Source organism: Adelges cooleyi, unplaced genomic scaffold (genome assembly GCF_023614345.1).
Source record: "Adelges cooleyi isolate 19-005CV unplaced genomic scaffold, UGA_ACOO_1.1 ACOO_flye_CR_arks_rails_tigmint_CR_PRNA_651, whole genome shotgun sequence".
Lineage (NCBI taxonomy): Eukaryota > Metazoa > Arthropoda > Insecta > Hemiptera > Adelgidae > Adelges > Adelges cooleyi.
This window is the reverse complement of record NW_026096352.1, coordinates 8,936,854-8,953,574: the sequence shown is the minus strand read 5'-3', so window position 1 is coordinate 8,953,574 and position 16,721 is coordinate 8,936,854. Positions and strand designations below refer to the sequence as shown.

Below are 16,721 nucleotides of genomic sequence, written 5' to 3'. Positions count from 1 at the left end.
CTTGGTCGCAGTAACTTTCCAGACATATTGTCTTCTTACCGGTATAGTATATAACACACATAAGTAGCACAATAGTATAATAGTTATACGAGTTGTATTGTAAGTGGGCGTTGGTGGTCGGGTGCAATGACGTTAACAATAATTCCGAGTGTATGCCAACGCGTTACCGGTTGTTTTGATAAATAGGCAGAGGGAGGTGGACGCGGCACAACGGCTGCCAGGGTATAGGAAAGGAATGTAGTAAATTACTAACTACAGGCCCACAATGGGAGTGATGGTGTAAGGATATGGGGGCGGTGGGATTGGCGAAGGAGATAGACGAAAGGACCGGGTAGCAGCAACGGAGGCGGTAGTAGTCTCGTGTAGAAGCGACTTCACTTGGACGGGGGATTTCCTGGGTCTGGAAGGTGTAATCGAGCACCATAAATCTGTCATGCTGTGATAGCTCGACAGCAGTAACAATTCACATTAGGGATTTTACACTTGTGCAACACTTCTGCAGCTCAAAACACCGGCAACAACCATTTTTTAATCATTACAAAAAACAAAAAAAACACAAGAACAATATTAATCGCATTCGCGCTGTCGGAATGCTTTTAGATGCTTCGAAATCGCATATAAAAATAAAAACAGATACAAATATAAAAGACTTCTTAAGGTAATACAATGCCAGTAAGATCATAACATATAATATTATATATTGTATTTTATTCTTTATTCGTACTGCATAAAGTACCTACGTACTGCCGCTAAGAAAACCGGCACACCTATACGAGGTGTCTAGCCATGGTGTTTACATAAGTGTTTAAAACAAACGGGGTTATGTTTTTTGAGAATGCATGTTTATAGCGTGTGTCTGGAAACCGAAATTGTAATATTTAACACGGGCGGTTTACTGTCGGTCGTTATTTGTATTAAACTTAAGATTCGTAATGAAGCCGTTTCGAGTAAGCCCGCCGTGACTACGGTAGATAAATCAGATAAGGAATTTTTTTTTAACCATCTCGCTCGGAGGGTGCCATCAAATAAATTTAACGCGAATGACGTTATTTTGGGCCAAATTGAATGGGATCGTTAAAATGATAAATTGCACGGATACGGTGGCAAGCTGTTTATGGGCTCACGTTCTCCGCTTCGGATTATGGCTCCTTTTATTTCCCTTCCGTATCTCCGGGCCGGAATCCTTGCTTAAGTATTCTTCATTAGAAAAAAAAAAATACAAATATCTGTCTATAGACTAGATAATATTTTTTTAAGTATTGTTTTTTCACGCTCACGACAACAGTGCAATTAAATGACCGTTTAGGACGGCACAAAGCGAATGCGGTTACACTCAAACTACAGCTGAAGTGTCAGTTTCGGTGATACCTTTTTAAAAAGTTTTTATGAGTCATGTGTAAACAAACTCCATGACTCCCACAACGCGGTTTACCTACTTGGTTAATAAACCTGAACAAATACGCATCGTTTTTAATTGTTTGTTTTCCAAAGTCGAAACGCCATTGCAAAAAACGGAAACAACAAGCATTCGTGTGGAACCCTTAAAAAGTCAAACTCATGATTATTATATTTTTCATTTTTTTTATCAATACGGTCGCGCGTTCCGAGTTTATCAATTTGCATATACATAATATACTTCTAACGAAAATGCGTGCAATTGACACATCTGTTGGGTTAAGGTTTCTCTGAATTGTACACATTTCATGTATGTATTATTCAAAAAATTCAACGGAATGTAAAAATAAAAATACATATCATAATATACAACCGAATTCGGCGGTAATATTACGATTGCCTGTCAACAATTTCGGAAAACGAAATTAACAATTTTGCGTTTCAAAAGACGATATTCGCCGTGAAATGCTTTTTGAAAATTTAATGTGTATGAATCAGAAATCTAGAAATTTGCATGGCATCACACCAGATGAATGGCAGACGTGAAAAAAAAATAAATTCCTCAGTATTGATTAAGAGACTATAACCAGTATAATCGAATAATTCAAGTACCAAATTTTGATGTAACAAGGTACCTTGTACCTACATTTTTTTCGAAACATTTTGCAAATAGGTTTATTATTTTAACTTGTTATACATATTTTTCAAATCGTTAAAGCTGTGTTATTTGCCTAGTTAAAACATTTAGATCAGAAATAATTAATGGACGTTAATTCAACGTCAACCTAACGTTCTAATTCAAGCTTCAGAGTTATAATAAGACTTAAGAGTTGAATTTTTTAACATTAAAAAACTAAAATGTTTTAACGAAGTTCTAATCAGTTATATTGTTGTATTTATCAGAACTATATTTTCAGTTTCGCAATACATTTTTCAATCTTTTGTATTTTAAACAAATAGTTTAAATATATCTTATTCTTAAAAAAAAAAGATTGATAATTGTAAAAAATTTAATATAACTATTATTTTTAAAAATATACAGTTTTAAAAATTATTATACACATATTAGAAAAACACTTGGTGCAAGTTAGTAAGCTGTAGCAAAATTCGATTTTTTTTAGTGAACTATATTTTTCAAGTATGACAAAATACTATTTTTTTTTTTAATATCATAAAACAAGTTGTGAGCTTGACCAGTAAGTTATATGCCTATAAAGCTAAGAAAGCGATACGCAGAAATATATAAACTTTTTATATTTTACAATACTATGTTTTTAGTAATAGTTATGACTGACTATTGTCCTAAAAATGGCGCCAATCTATTGTTCCAATCGTAACAACATTTTTATTAGTCTCTAAATGTCTACCAGGATTTATATTCCAGATAGCATTTCTACAGTCAACTCCATAACTTTATCCGATTTAGTTTATTTCAACCTGTAAAATGTTGTTCTAACAAAATAAGAAAATATAGAATATTATAACATTGATTACACATACTATAGTTAGTATAAGTTAGCGGTAACAGTTTTGAAATGTATAAGATATTTTATGTCTGTAAGAAGTATAATAACACAATAGCATAATTAATAATGTTATTCGAATACACGGCACGGGCCTATCAATATTTTGACTAGGGTAATTTCGATCAAAGTAGTTACTGTATGATGACAATGGCATTAAACATTTTTTTTATTTACACATTTTTATTTAGACTTAAAATTTAATATAGTGTCATTTCATATCGTATAAACAGGAGCATTCGTCACCCTTTTATCTCAACTTATGTATTAATCAAGTATTGATATTTCTCGTATAAATCAAACAAATTATTTATAACGTTTGCATTCAAAGTAAAGTTTTCTAACATGATATTATTTACACTGTTTACACAACTTTCGGTTACTCCCACTTGATCGGTTTGACTAGTCTGCTAACGTTTCGGAATACTTGCACATTCCATATTCAGGGTTATGTATCCGAAACGTTGGCAGATCAGTCAAGTGGGAGTAACCGCAAGATTTGTAAATAGCGTAAACCCAATACTCCACTCAAGTTACAAACATTTTTCAAAGATATTATTTGTTTTATGCCGTGTATGCTATATGACATTGCGTCTACCAATACGAACTGATTATAACGAGAAGTTTATAATAAGAAAGTTTCTGCCAATTTAGTTCAATTAAATGTGTTTCCACTCAATTCTAGCGTAACTTCAAAGTATGAGTTTTATACGTATCCAATTAAAAGTTATTTTTATTTGATTTTTATTTCAGTTCTCCTTTCGGATTTTTACCATTGGGTTCCGGCAGTTGCCACTAAAAGCTTTCCTACGGTAATAATATTTCATTAATTTAAACCATATTAAACACGATAGAAAATAAAATCATGTATATATTTTATGAAAGACATCTTAATAGTCAATCGCATTACATTGAATTTATCGTTTTGAGAAATAAAATATTCAAAGAGAATTAAGTGTTAATATTATTCAATTTGTTTAGCTGATTTGTGTATAATAAATTATCGATAATTAGTAAAGTTTTATAGCAGAAACAAGTGATGAAACATACTAGTCGAAATATTTTCAAAATAATCTGGCTACGTTTTAATTTAGTTTAATACATGTAGGCAAACATTTATTTTAAATGCACAGACGTGCTTGTTTTGCATACACAATGCGCCTTTTCAAACTATGTTATGTAATCACGAGTCTGCTTGTTTTGTATAATAATATACATATTATCATACATTTCATAAGTGTACATTTTAACAATTTTCAATTTATCAAGTTGAAAATTTAAATGAATATTTATCACTTAATTATTTCTATAAATTACATTGTGTTTTAATTAGCCTGAAAGGAACAATTGATTTATGTCAACGAGTATTAGAAGTTATTTTTGTCAAAATTATAACGATTGAAACACATATTGAAAAAAGTGTCCCGTCTTCGTGTTTTTGAGAAAATGTTTTTTTTTTTAATTTATGAATTAGTTCTGCGTCCTTTGATACGAAAATAGGGCCAAAAGTCGTACGGAAAAGCAATTAAAAATTAATTTCAATTTGCGTGTAGTGACATAAGAGACCATCTTTCATAAAAAAAATGTTGGTTTTAACGGTTTGAACCTACCCACAAACGCGTTTCGTACTAGAACAATTTAGATACTACCGTTAACTATTATCAGCAATAAACAAAAATTTTAAAATATGTTTAAAAAAGTTTTACTTGAAGTAAGGGCTCAAAAATTGGACTCCAAAGGCTCTTCATTTCTAAACAAAAGTAACATTATTTCTTGTTATGAAACAATTTTAATTATTTACTACTACGTAAAGTTTATCGCACATTAATATCTTGAAAACTTTAACTGGAAAAATACTGGTTTTTAACTCTCTTGTGGAAAATAAAAAACCTGTAATTGGGGCCTTTTTCCAATATGTGTTTAGGTTCTAGATTAACCGTACAATTTCTTTATGTGATTAGTTATTGCAATGGGCGAGAAAAAAAATGTTTTTAACGGTTTTTTTTGAAAACGGTAGTTTTTCGCTCGCTACTTTCCCAAAGAACAATTATTGTCACCGTTGAATTTATTTGCACGAAAGAAAAATTCTCTAAGCCAGATTTAGCGCCGTTATTCAATTGTATTACTCTATCGGATACAGCTTAATGCCATGATATATTGATGGCTTTTGGTCATTCATTTTATGATTCATTTCGGAGATTAGAATGCTGAGGATTTATTTGCCTTCGGCTTTTATGACTTGTTTTTATTGATTCTTATTTTATGTAGTCCCTTACTAGGGTACTGTGCCATCATCGCCTAATGACAATCGTGTAGTCATAAAGTATTAAATCATAATACTGTGTATATAACATGATGTTTTATAAATGTAAATAGTATTTTCAAGATACAACCGAAACTACGCGAATTTAACACATTTATGCAACTCAAAACCCTTTAAATAGTGTATGAAGTTATAATTTATCTTCCTTACAACGTTTTTGAATTAAATTGCAAAAAATATATTATGTACTTTTTATAACAACGAGTCAATCAAATCACATCGTTGCTTTCATAGGTACTATTATAGTAGTATATTATAACGAACAGAAAGTTTACGGTTTAGTTACCTTTAGAGAAATGACTGATAAAAAAGGTATGAAATCATTTTTTTTTTCTTTTCATGTAGTCTAGTATGAATAGTAATCGCTATTCGGTTCAACTAATACGGCACGTTTGGTATTTATAACAATAACTCGACATCTTTTTATAGAGTTTGAGTTTTTACACTTCTTCTTCTTCTTGTTATTATAATGTTGTTTGTAACGCCACCGAGTTCCTACATACTAGCAGTCGATTTTCATGGCAGGGATAGTTGGTTCACATGAGTGCACGAGTTGTTGTAGTGAAAACATAAGTGGAGAGGGAGGATTCAAGAGTAAAAAAATAAAAAGACCAACGAGTTCAAGACGCGTTTCGAGTGAACTTTTGTCGGCGCATTGTGGGCATAAGGTGTAACATTTTAATTCAACAGAGATCTGCGAACACACACACATAACCACAACCACGTAGAACCGTGTGGCTTCAATTACCACGTCCTGTCGAGGGGCAGTTTTTTTTCTCTCCATTTGTATCCCCGCCGGCGCCGCTCCGGCACACTCACCTCACAAGCAGTTTTCTCTCTAAAGAAAAACACTCTTACACACACACACACACACACACAATATGACGGCTCGTGTCACATACAGAACAAGTGCTCTCTTTTACTTTTTCCCGGGTCTTGTCCCTAAGTCAGACACGCCGCCGGTCGTTTCGTTCCAATTAATTGCCAACGACTACACGACACGAGGCTACAAGTGGACACTGACAAACGATACGTACCCAAGAACGAAAATAATGATAACCTTTTCGTCCATCTGTTTTTATGAAACAAAAGAAACAAAAACCATCGGTCGTACCCATAGCACACATTAACGGAATTAAATTATAGACTTGACTCGTAAATTTCATCGCGTGCTACCATATAGAAAACCGGATAAGCTGAAAATGCACAATTTGTTGTTTAAGGTGTACAAAATGCAATTTTGTATGCACAGTTTTACCGATTAGTGTCAACATGTCAAGAACATGTCGATCTTAACTCTCATAGTTAAATGATTCAGCGCTTGGTAAAACGAATTAAAGCCCAAGTCCTATCTATAAATTAATTTAAATATAGTTGGTATAATATTTAGTTGGTAGTTTAATATAGTTGGTATTTATTATACTAAAAAAGAAAGTACTAGCAATTTATGCAAAACAAAACACTATCAAATCCTTATATAGATTTAACTGTTTATGGAAAAGATATTTTTAACCATTTTCACGATATTTTTTAAATATATAAATTTTATACTTTGCCGCTGTCTAGAAGTCGTTTATTTTTAAGTGTTTTTTTCATTACATAAAACGATTAATTGTAATGCCTGCTTGAGAACACCCGTTACCGAATTAATGACGTTTTCTTGTCTCTATTAAATTAAAATGTATTTTTTTAGCCGTAAAATATCTCAAGCCGTAGGAGAGATGATATGCCGAAAGGGGACTCAAATTACAGATTATCTAGCACACAACTGTAATGTGGATTTGAAACAAATTGTAATAGACATTTTAAGATGTTCCTGGACTTCATCAATTTTAACATTTTTATAATCGTACAATTTAATTGCATTGTCAAACGTTGACAAAATTGCCATGAAAAATAAAAGAATGGTAATTGTTGGAATCCCGATCGATAAAACGCCATGCAATTTATCGAGATTATTTTACAGAGAAAACACATGAGACTTATCTGATGGTGAAAAGGAGCATGTAGCATATTCGAACCGGCGGTAAGTGGTCTACCTCCTGACATGGTATTTTGTTTAGAACGGCGAATGGATAACAATAAAAACACCGTTGTTTTACCATCCGACAATCCGGATCGAGCTTTAGTATCACGCGAGCTCTTGTCATTTTCGACTTGAAGCGTGTGATTGAACAGGAAAATGAAAATGATTGTAAGTAAACAATACAGCACTCAGGTATGGCACGCTTAGCCGCCGTCGGCCTTCTCCTACCACGGTATAAGAAGCTTTATTACTTTCAATTTCACTAATGGTGTATAGTAATGCCGTTATGAAGACTTCCGCGGGCTGCATTAGAAATCCTTTATTGAAAACAACGCCGCTCGCCCACCGCAAGTTATCATCACAGCGGCTAAGCCTTTACAACGCAATTATTATTGCACAAATATTGAAAAATACAGTTGTGCCCAAAGCATATGTCATTGTAAAACAACGATAGCTTATTATTAAACAAAAAATATATTTTAGATTACTCATACTATAGCGGAGGGCGTGAAATTTCGCCAGCCTGCCGGTTAGATAATTTTTCCGTCTCTATATATATTTTGATCTTCAGTTACTTTTAGTCGACACAGTTTTTTTCCATGGACTATTTCCAAGTGTGTTAAAAAGTACTCAAAAGTTGGCATAAGTATAAAAAAATATATATCGTACCGAATAACACGTATAATGGCCCGCTTGGTTAATATTTGCGAGTTTTGTTTGAGCTTTAAACATAAGCAATACTGCTGGTAAACTCGAAAGTTGGCGAAGTTACATTAATTAAATTGATATTTATGAGCATTACGTAAGCCACGTGTGATAATATTTTACAATTATTATCTCTAACTGTGTATATATAAATATATATATGTTTATATTAATAGATATTATTAACATAATGGGATTTATCGATAAAATTTTCACTTTATATTAAGTAAGCAAAATGGGTGTTTTCCAGATAAATTAATATTTGGGGGTGATACCTGTTTGTTGTTTACAGATACAGATTAGGAAGAACACGACTAAAATCAATAAATATTTTTAATAAAGTCATAAATTGGTTAAATAATAAAAAAGTATCTTTAAATTATTACAAAACAATGTTTATGTTGTTTTATATAAATTAAACTAATCCTTCTTTTTAAATGAAATTGTCATCCATAATTGTAATAACTCATCCAACTGTAACTGCCAGAAAATAAGTATAGTTATAAGAGTAAAATATTTAGGACTTTTGTTTGATTTCAACTTCAAATGGAATTTACATATAATTGTATAGTAAAATTACGTTCTACAATCTTTAAGTAAGCAGAATCGGACACTTGCTTTCTAAGCAGATCCATTTCTTTATCAGAAAATATCTAGACTAACGCTACACTTATCGACACTAAGATTATCAGCACTTAAGATATAATACCCTTGTCCTATACCGTGGTCGTAGTGGCCGGGTACAGTGCTCCGCAATCTGTGACCTACCTGGTAATGGACGAAGCCTTAGTTATTATCTAAAACTAATTTTGAACCGTAGTGTATACTATACAAAAACGATTTTAAATATCAGCTGCAATTTAAAAAGGTTTGCAGTAAAGGCTCGAATTAATTAATCTTCCCATTCGAATGCTATTTATATCAAATTGAGAGGTTATTGAGCCATTGGAGGAGTTTTTACTTTTGAAAATGTACTTCCCTTTGTTAAGTATTTTAACGTTGTTATTGCGATCGAAAATAATAAATAACGGTTGTATAACTATAACATCGTATTGGAAGACAAAGGCAAGAACATTAAGTAGGCAGTATATTATCTAGCAGTGTGTTAATAAAACCAAACCTGTGGATAGTAAGAAACCAGCATAGTAAAAAAAAAGTACTTAAGAAAGAAAGTAAAGTGAAGAGCTAGACCATTGAACCAAGTATAATCCAAACCTAGTAAAATATAAATCAGTACAGAAGAAGTTAGCAAAGTAAGGTCAAAGTAACCATTATTAAATTTCAGAGTGATTTCGTTACAGTCAAATGTTTCGATGTAAATCTGTATGGGAATAATACGAATATTAGTACAGTATAAGACTGCATAGTTTGAACTGTACAGCCATTTAACTGGTTTACTGTGTAGCTGTTTAGGTTGTACTAGGTTTGCTTAGTACAGTCTAAACTCTAAACCAAGAATAGTAAGAACCAGCTCAGTAAAAAAAAATCGCCAGATTCGCATTGAAACGTTTGGACTGTACTTAGCTGTTTGAGTTGTTTAGTATTCTTACTAATTATTATTCTTGTATTGTTAATTTTTGTTTTAATATTATCTTTAAGTATGGATACTCGATTTTGATAATATCTTCAAATATAAATTTTTATTATCATTAAGATTAAGTAATATATTATTTGCATATTTTATGGCGACAATTGATAAAAAATCTACGCTGATTCGCATGAAAAAAAAGCTATTATCAAATTGAGCACGGCAATAAAACTATGTTTAGATAAAATACATTTAAATAGTAAGAAAAAATCGATGTCAACCACCCACTTTTGATGTTTCGTTTCGCAATTATGGTAAAAAGTTTAAACTTTTAGCTCCTTAAAGACCAATCACATATATATTTTTTGATCGATAGGTATGATAGACAGATATGGATCACCATATTTAGTGTACCCACAAAAGGTAGCCAAGTCGAGTTGCTTCATGCCACAGTATTATCACTACTATAGTTCTCCTGGAGTTTGGGTATTGTTATTAGTGCCCCAAATAAATCATCAATATGGTGTTTATAGTTTTGTTCCTAGGGTATTTTCCGTATTTCAGTGATATAACGGATTTCTGTTTTATCAGAGGGGAGGCATAAAAAATAAAAATGAATAGTCAGATAATGATAATGATAATTTTGTTTGCCAAAGGGTAACCTACAAAGCAGTTACATATGATGGATGGATTATTAGATAAACAAGATTTAGAAAGTTTAAGAAGGCGGAAGGATAGATCCCATGTTGGAATACATTAAGTGAAGAAGAACGATATAGAGTTTAAAATACTTACAGCAGAACATTAAGCTACAAATAAAATTATTTTTTATTTGAAAATATAAACAAAATGTAAAAATTGACTATTAAAAAAATTATTAAATTTTATCTGAGGCATTTTATGGCGAGACTAGACAGCACTCAGCAGAGAGGGTAATTTTGCTCCTTGCGGTACTAAAAAAAATGTTATCGAGGGAAAGAACATAGTAAAATAGCTCATTTGAAACTATCTAGTGTTTGCTGAGAAATAACGTTGTACACCCCTCATACCATGGCTAGTTTAATTACAAGACGCCGGTCTCGTTATACGGGTTACCTTGTAATATAATTATTGCTATTGTACCTATTATGTATCATATAAATACCCCGAGCTAATGGGACCAACTATTATCATTCAGATTTACGGGATCGTGCACACTTATTGCCCACTGATCTTGTGTCTAAATCGACCAACGTTGTCGCCTGAGGTACTGGCACGTGAAATAAATTTGACTTTACTCAGCAAACAAAACTTTTCGGATAATTTGGTTAGTTTGAACGCCGGAAGGGTTAGCCCAAAGTTGTGCCTATTGATCGGAGAACAATAATAGTGTACAGCAGAATAATATATTGTTTGGCCAATAATGAGCATCTATTTGGTGAACAGCCCGTCTATTCCTTGGTAAATTGTTTTTTTATCAACAATAATAATGATTTATAACAACTGATGGCCAATTACCAGTTAATTGGCCATCAGTTGTTATAAATCATTATTTCTGCAAAGCAGTTATTTAACGGTCAAATTTGTTTTCAAATTATTACTTCTACCTACCTATTAAAAAAACGAGAGGTTAATAAATATCATTCATCAATTATCTTTTATTAATTTAAAACAATATGAAATCACAGTCCATGTACATTTTTTATACCTACAGTATGCTAAATTAAATTAATATATTGTGTTGTTTTGAGAATCTGCGTTTTTCACATTATACATTTGTACAAAAAAAAAAAAAAATATTCAGATACTCGAATAACAAAAAAATGTTTAAGTACATTATAAAAATTAAACTAAGTACCACGAGTTTAATACTATACGTTTGATTGAAAATAGAAAAATACATGTATAATAATATTCTTTGCACATTTTTATATTTTATACTGTGGTAAGAACATATATATTCTCTATGGTAGGTCAAATATTTAACTAACTTTTAAAAAGTAATTTTTTATGAAGAAAACTTAAACTAATATTTGATAATAACTTTTCTAGAACCGTTTATCATGAATAATTTAAAAAAAATATTTGTTGTTTATTTAGAGAAGTTATTTAAATAAAATCCTTAAAATAGTATTATTTTGGAACACGCTGTATGTTATTTTATGAACTATAAATATACTTGCAGACTGCAAGTTGCAGTAATATTTCTTACTTATATCCACTAACTAATGAATATTAGAGAGTTTGGTAAAAAATAAATAATTGTAATACATAACATTTATAATAATATATTTTTTTTTTTTTTAAGAGAGTAAGAAAAATGTTTTAGTTACTTTGCTGTAATATTTTATACTGGCGACTAAATGTATAATAATAATCCAGTGTGGTATGATCTATGTAATTTATATAAATATAGGTACCGTTGTTTGCTGCTAAACCCTAGGGAGAACATAAATAAATTCGTTTACTGAAAATTAAATCGGATAGTAGCGAGAAACGAGTCATAAATCAAAATCGGTTCAATCGTTAACGTCGTCTCCTTTGGGTGGGCACAGTCAGAGCTGTGCAAACTGTACACATGTAACATATATCAGAAAAGTTTGTCCTTTGATCACTTGCAAGTTGCTCGTTGGCATTGTTAGCAATAAGCGTTCACTGTTATAGCGATATCCTGCGTTTCTGGATATATGTATAATGATATTATACTGTAAGATCATCAGTGGGCTCATTGGGTTTAATAATATTTTATTTTACAATACGGTGAAAATATCAAACAGTTTTTGGAAGTGCGATATACCTTGGTACTCTCACGCACATAGATATAAGCGAGGTCAGAAAATAAAATAAAATGAATGGACATAAAGTCAATAGAAATAGCTAAGACTGTGCCGATGGTGTCGGTCGTTAACCAAGATGGTCTCTAGTCAGGTTAGGTTCGGCTCTGATGATTCCATCACGATAACGGCATTGATTATTTCATCAGTATTAATAATAATGTATAATTTATTTTATTTGTCACATTAAACGTTATTATATCAAAATACGATCATTATTAAATGGACCTTCCTTTAACGATGAATTCATACTTTGGAAGATCCTTATGATTCTCTTCGCTTCAGCGCTTTGGAAATGATACTGATTATTAGCTAATCAGTTTTACATAGTGGATCCTCTCAATCTTTGATAATAACCCTACATAAGTGGTAATTTAAGGATACGCGTTCATTAGTTTGTCATTATCGGTCAATTATTTTAGGCATTTATTGATGTCATGTTTTTACGCCCTCTTGGGGTTATTGGGGTCGAAGCTACTGTCAAAAAAATCAAAAGAACGACTTTACATAGTACTAGCTAGACCAGTGATAATGTATGCATGAGAGACATGGCCCACGACCCAAGGAGATGAGAATAGACTAGCTATCATGGAGAGGAAATTCCTTAGGAGGATTTACGGACCAAAAAGAAACGAAGACCAAACATACGAAATTAGGTATAACAGAGAACTTCAGGAATTATTCGGAAAACCAGACATAATAGCGGAAATACGCCATAAGAGACTGAGTTGGCTTGGACATGTGCTAAGGGCTAAGTCAATATCAAATGATGTATTAAGCTGGATTCCTCAGGGAAGAAGGCCGATTGGAAGACCGAAACAGAGGTGGATGGACAAAAATAAAAAAGAACTAAGATTTGTTTTGCAGCGATGGGCCTTAATGGCCTTTAAAGCTGGAAGAAGAAGAAGAAGAAGAAGATTTATTGATGTCTCTATAATGTTAATCTGTCTATGTGTGTCAATGTTAAATACGAAAATCTTTCCTGAACTATATCGTTCTTTAATAAATGTATTCACGAAAAACCACATTAAATGTATAAACGAAAGCCATAATAAGAATTATTAGTTATTACCAATTAGACATTTTAAATATTATGTCTAGATAGTTTTTAAATTTGGGGTCAATATTTTGTTATATTATAGCTACATACAAGCGATACACGTGATCAAACTGACTGTTATTGCCGAAAATTTATACTGACCAGCAATATGTTATAGTAAATCTAATTCAAACACTGTAATGAAAATATTTTTAAAGTAGTATGGTCGGTTACTTACGGATCATGTCCATTGTAACGGCACTAGATATGGGTGGCACCATGTGGTTGTTGGATGCTTGGCATGTAAATACGGTGTTCAAGTGATGGCGGTCCAGTCGTTCCAGATGAAGCACGTTTCGAACTTTTCTGTCCGGTAGAATTTCAAAAGATTCGTCCAACAAAGCGTTTTCCTGCCACCATGTGACGCGAGGTGGTGGGCGACCTGCAAAAAAAATCACATCGATTATTATAAAATAATATGTTCAGTGAAACGGTTAAAAATATACCCGAGCGCTAAGCTATCTGTCATCAATTACGGTTCCGTTAGGCTTTCATCCATTAAGTTAAAAAATAGTATCTATTAAGTTGTCAAGTATACATTTGGCTAATTTTCCGGTTTTTATTACTTATATTTATTACTCTCTCTTTAAACCGACTGTTATTGTAAATGTATACTATTTTAAATGTTGACTGTCTGAAAAAACATTTTTTACTTATCTCCGTACCCCCAATCGATAGAAGCCAGATAATAAATCCCTAAAATTTCAGACCCCTAGCTTAATTTTAAAATACTTCATCGTGAATTTTTGTTTGTATTTGATTAACATGGGAAATTTAAATTTTTTATTTTAAACAAATTTAACTTGGAAAAATCAATTGTTTACAATTTAATAAAAATATTAATAAAGCTGAAATATAACACTACAAAATCCGTCTCTCAATATCTCGAGATAATTTTTTTTATTAAGTTACAGCACATCAAAACTGATAAAACTGATAACTTTCTAAAAAAAAAATAATTGTTAATCAAAGTCAATAGAACTTAATCAAATGAAAAAAAAATCATGATTTAAAATTGAACTAGAGTTCTGAAATTTTAGGGGATTTTTTTTTTTTTGAATAAGCAACTATCGATTAAAAGGGTAAGCCATAAGAGAAACCTAAACAACAGCTCAACATATTATATTATGCTGTAATACAAATTTGAATATTACATCGTATATTGTTAGTTAAAAAATAAAAACGGGAAATTACCGAGGGTCTTTATATTTCATTCGAATCGTAAACCTAACAAACATACACCGTATAAACAGTATATTTGCAGTAGTAGTGTTTTAGAAGAAAAACAATTTTTTATGAACAATGGGTGCACGACTGTCGACGTTACTCGTCGGTGCAGATACCTTACTAGTGTGCTTTGGACGGTGTTTGTGTCTAATGAAATTTTCCATACAGAACCCAAACAATACGGTCGCATACGAGTGATTTGAATTTAAATTAAATACGTGACAATTTAAGTCAACCGCGGGAACGCGTGAAGTCTATAATGCGGTTACTTTGGCCCGCCGCACGCGTGTCTGACAGCCTCCGTATGTACATCATCGGAAGGGTATTATTCTTCAAACAAAATAATAATAGTACCAATAATAACAATATGACACAAAATATTATGTAAATGTGTACGATAAACACACCATAATTATATAATTATACAAGTATAATTTTTACACGCGCCCGCACAGTTGCCTTGAAATGTAATTTAGGTGACAAAAATAGGCTACTAAAAATGTTCAAAATACTGAAAATTGTTTTTTTTTAATTGACTATTTTTGCCATCTAAATGTCGTTCTCGTACCACGCTGTGCTGCGTCAGTATTATACAGGCGACCTTTATTGTGATTCGAAAAGTCTGTTTTTTTTGTTTTTTTTTACTAAAAATGACGGCGTAGAAACTGGCATAGTGTTGTTATTGCTATGTGAAACTACAATATTATGTTATAATATATCCGGCTTGTACCGGTATATTATTATTACCTCTCCGTAATACATATTACATGACCTCAATAAATACACATAAATGTTTAGTTTTGTTTGTTTTTCCCGAACGTCGAACTTTACCGAGCAGCAGGTCGTACACACATTTCGGAACAGTTGTATATATCCATCCGACACAATTTCCACGGAAAAGAATACGGAGTTCGAATATGATTTATGGTTTTTTACCTCCGAACATTTTTTATTTTTATTTTTCTCCACGCTATCATAATACATCACTACACCATAATATTATCATCTATTATTTTGTTCTGAGACTATAATATCATATGAGAGTATGTTATAGATATCAAAGGTGTGGGAATAAAGGTAACACTAAGCTTGTTAATAATATATATATATATTAACTCAACGATCTAGCTAACGTAACGTTTTTCAGTTATTTTTTAATCGGTAATTAAATGTCTATATTTATATATATAATACATAAAACTTATTTTTTTTTATTTAGAAACCTAGAAAATAAATTGTTCCACTTAAATGTAAAGACCTTAATTTATAAAAAAAAACTATAACACTTTCTCTTTAGTGTCCTTTATGTTATATATCTTTTTTTACAAAATTCACGCAACTATCGAATGTGATTATTAAATGTTTATTATTCAAATTATAATATCCCGACATTTCAATTTGAATGTTAAGGTTTTTTTTTTGCATTGAGACAAAAAAAATGTAATATTTTACAAAAATATTCTATGGAATTCTGTCATGCTAAGCAAAAACTCAGTAACTCCTAAATGTTAATTGTTGGAAAATCGTATTTGAAATGTTTACAACTTTTCAAAGTTTAAACTCATAGAGAATTCGTGGTAAATTATAAACTCACAGTAAATTAATGGGTTTACTGCATTTCAGCTTCTGATTTAAATTTACTGCGTTATAGTTTCTAAAATGTAAATAAATTTAAACTTGCTATATTTATATTTATTTTCAAAACATAATAAAATAGGTTTGAACATAGAATTAGAAATTTTTACTTTAAAAAATCATACAAAACGGTTATAAAAATCTTTAGACACCATTATCGCAAAATTATAAATATTGTAGTGCGTTTATTCTTAGCACGGCAAAATTTTAAAAACCAAATTATATTTATAATTTTATATTAAAATACTACCGTACTAAATACGCAATTTTTACGGGTTTGACGATCAATAGACAGACCAGATATATAATGCAAAAAGCCATAATTCATAATTGAGTCAATTTTTACTTAAGTTTAGATCAATTATTATTTCTTATATTTTCCTACTAGTGATTCGAATGCATCGCTTGTCCAGATAAAGAATTTGAGTTCCACGAGTTTGGTCAACA

The 16,721-nt window shown here is 31.4% G+C and overlaps 1 protein-coding gene across 4 annotated transcripts in view; it reads right to left on the bottom strand.

Annotated features, from left to right (window-relative positions):
• Window positions 1–16,721, bottom strand: part of LOC126844259 (hemicentin-2-like) — a 261,328-nt gene that overhangs the window by 50,307 nt on the left and 194,300 nt on the right. For all 4 annotated transcript variants that reach the window (XM_050582305.1, XM_050582306.1, XM_050582304.1 and 1 more), the window contains exon 5: window positions 13,591–13,794. In XM_050582305.1, coding sequence (XP_050438262.1) covers window positions 13,591–13,794 — 204 coding nt within the window. The remainder of the gene's footprint in view (window positions 1–13,590; window positions 13,795–16,721) is intronic.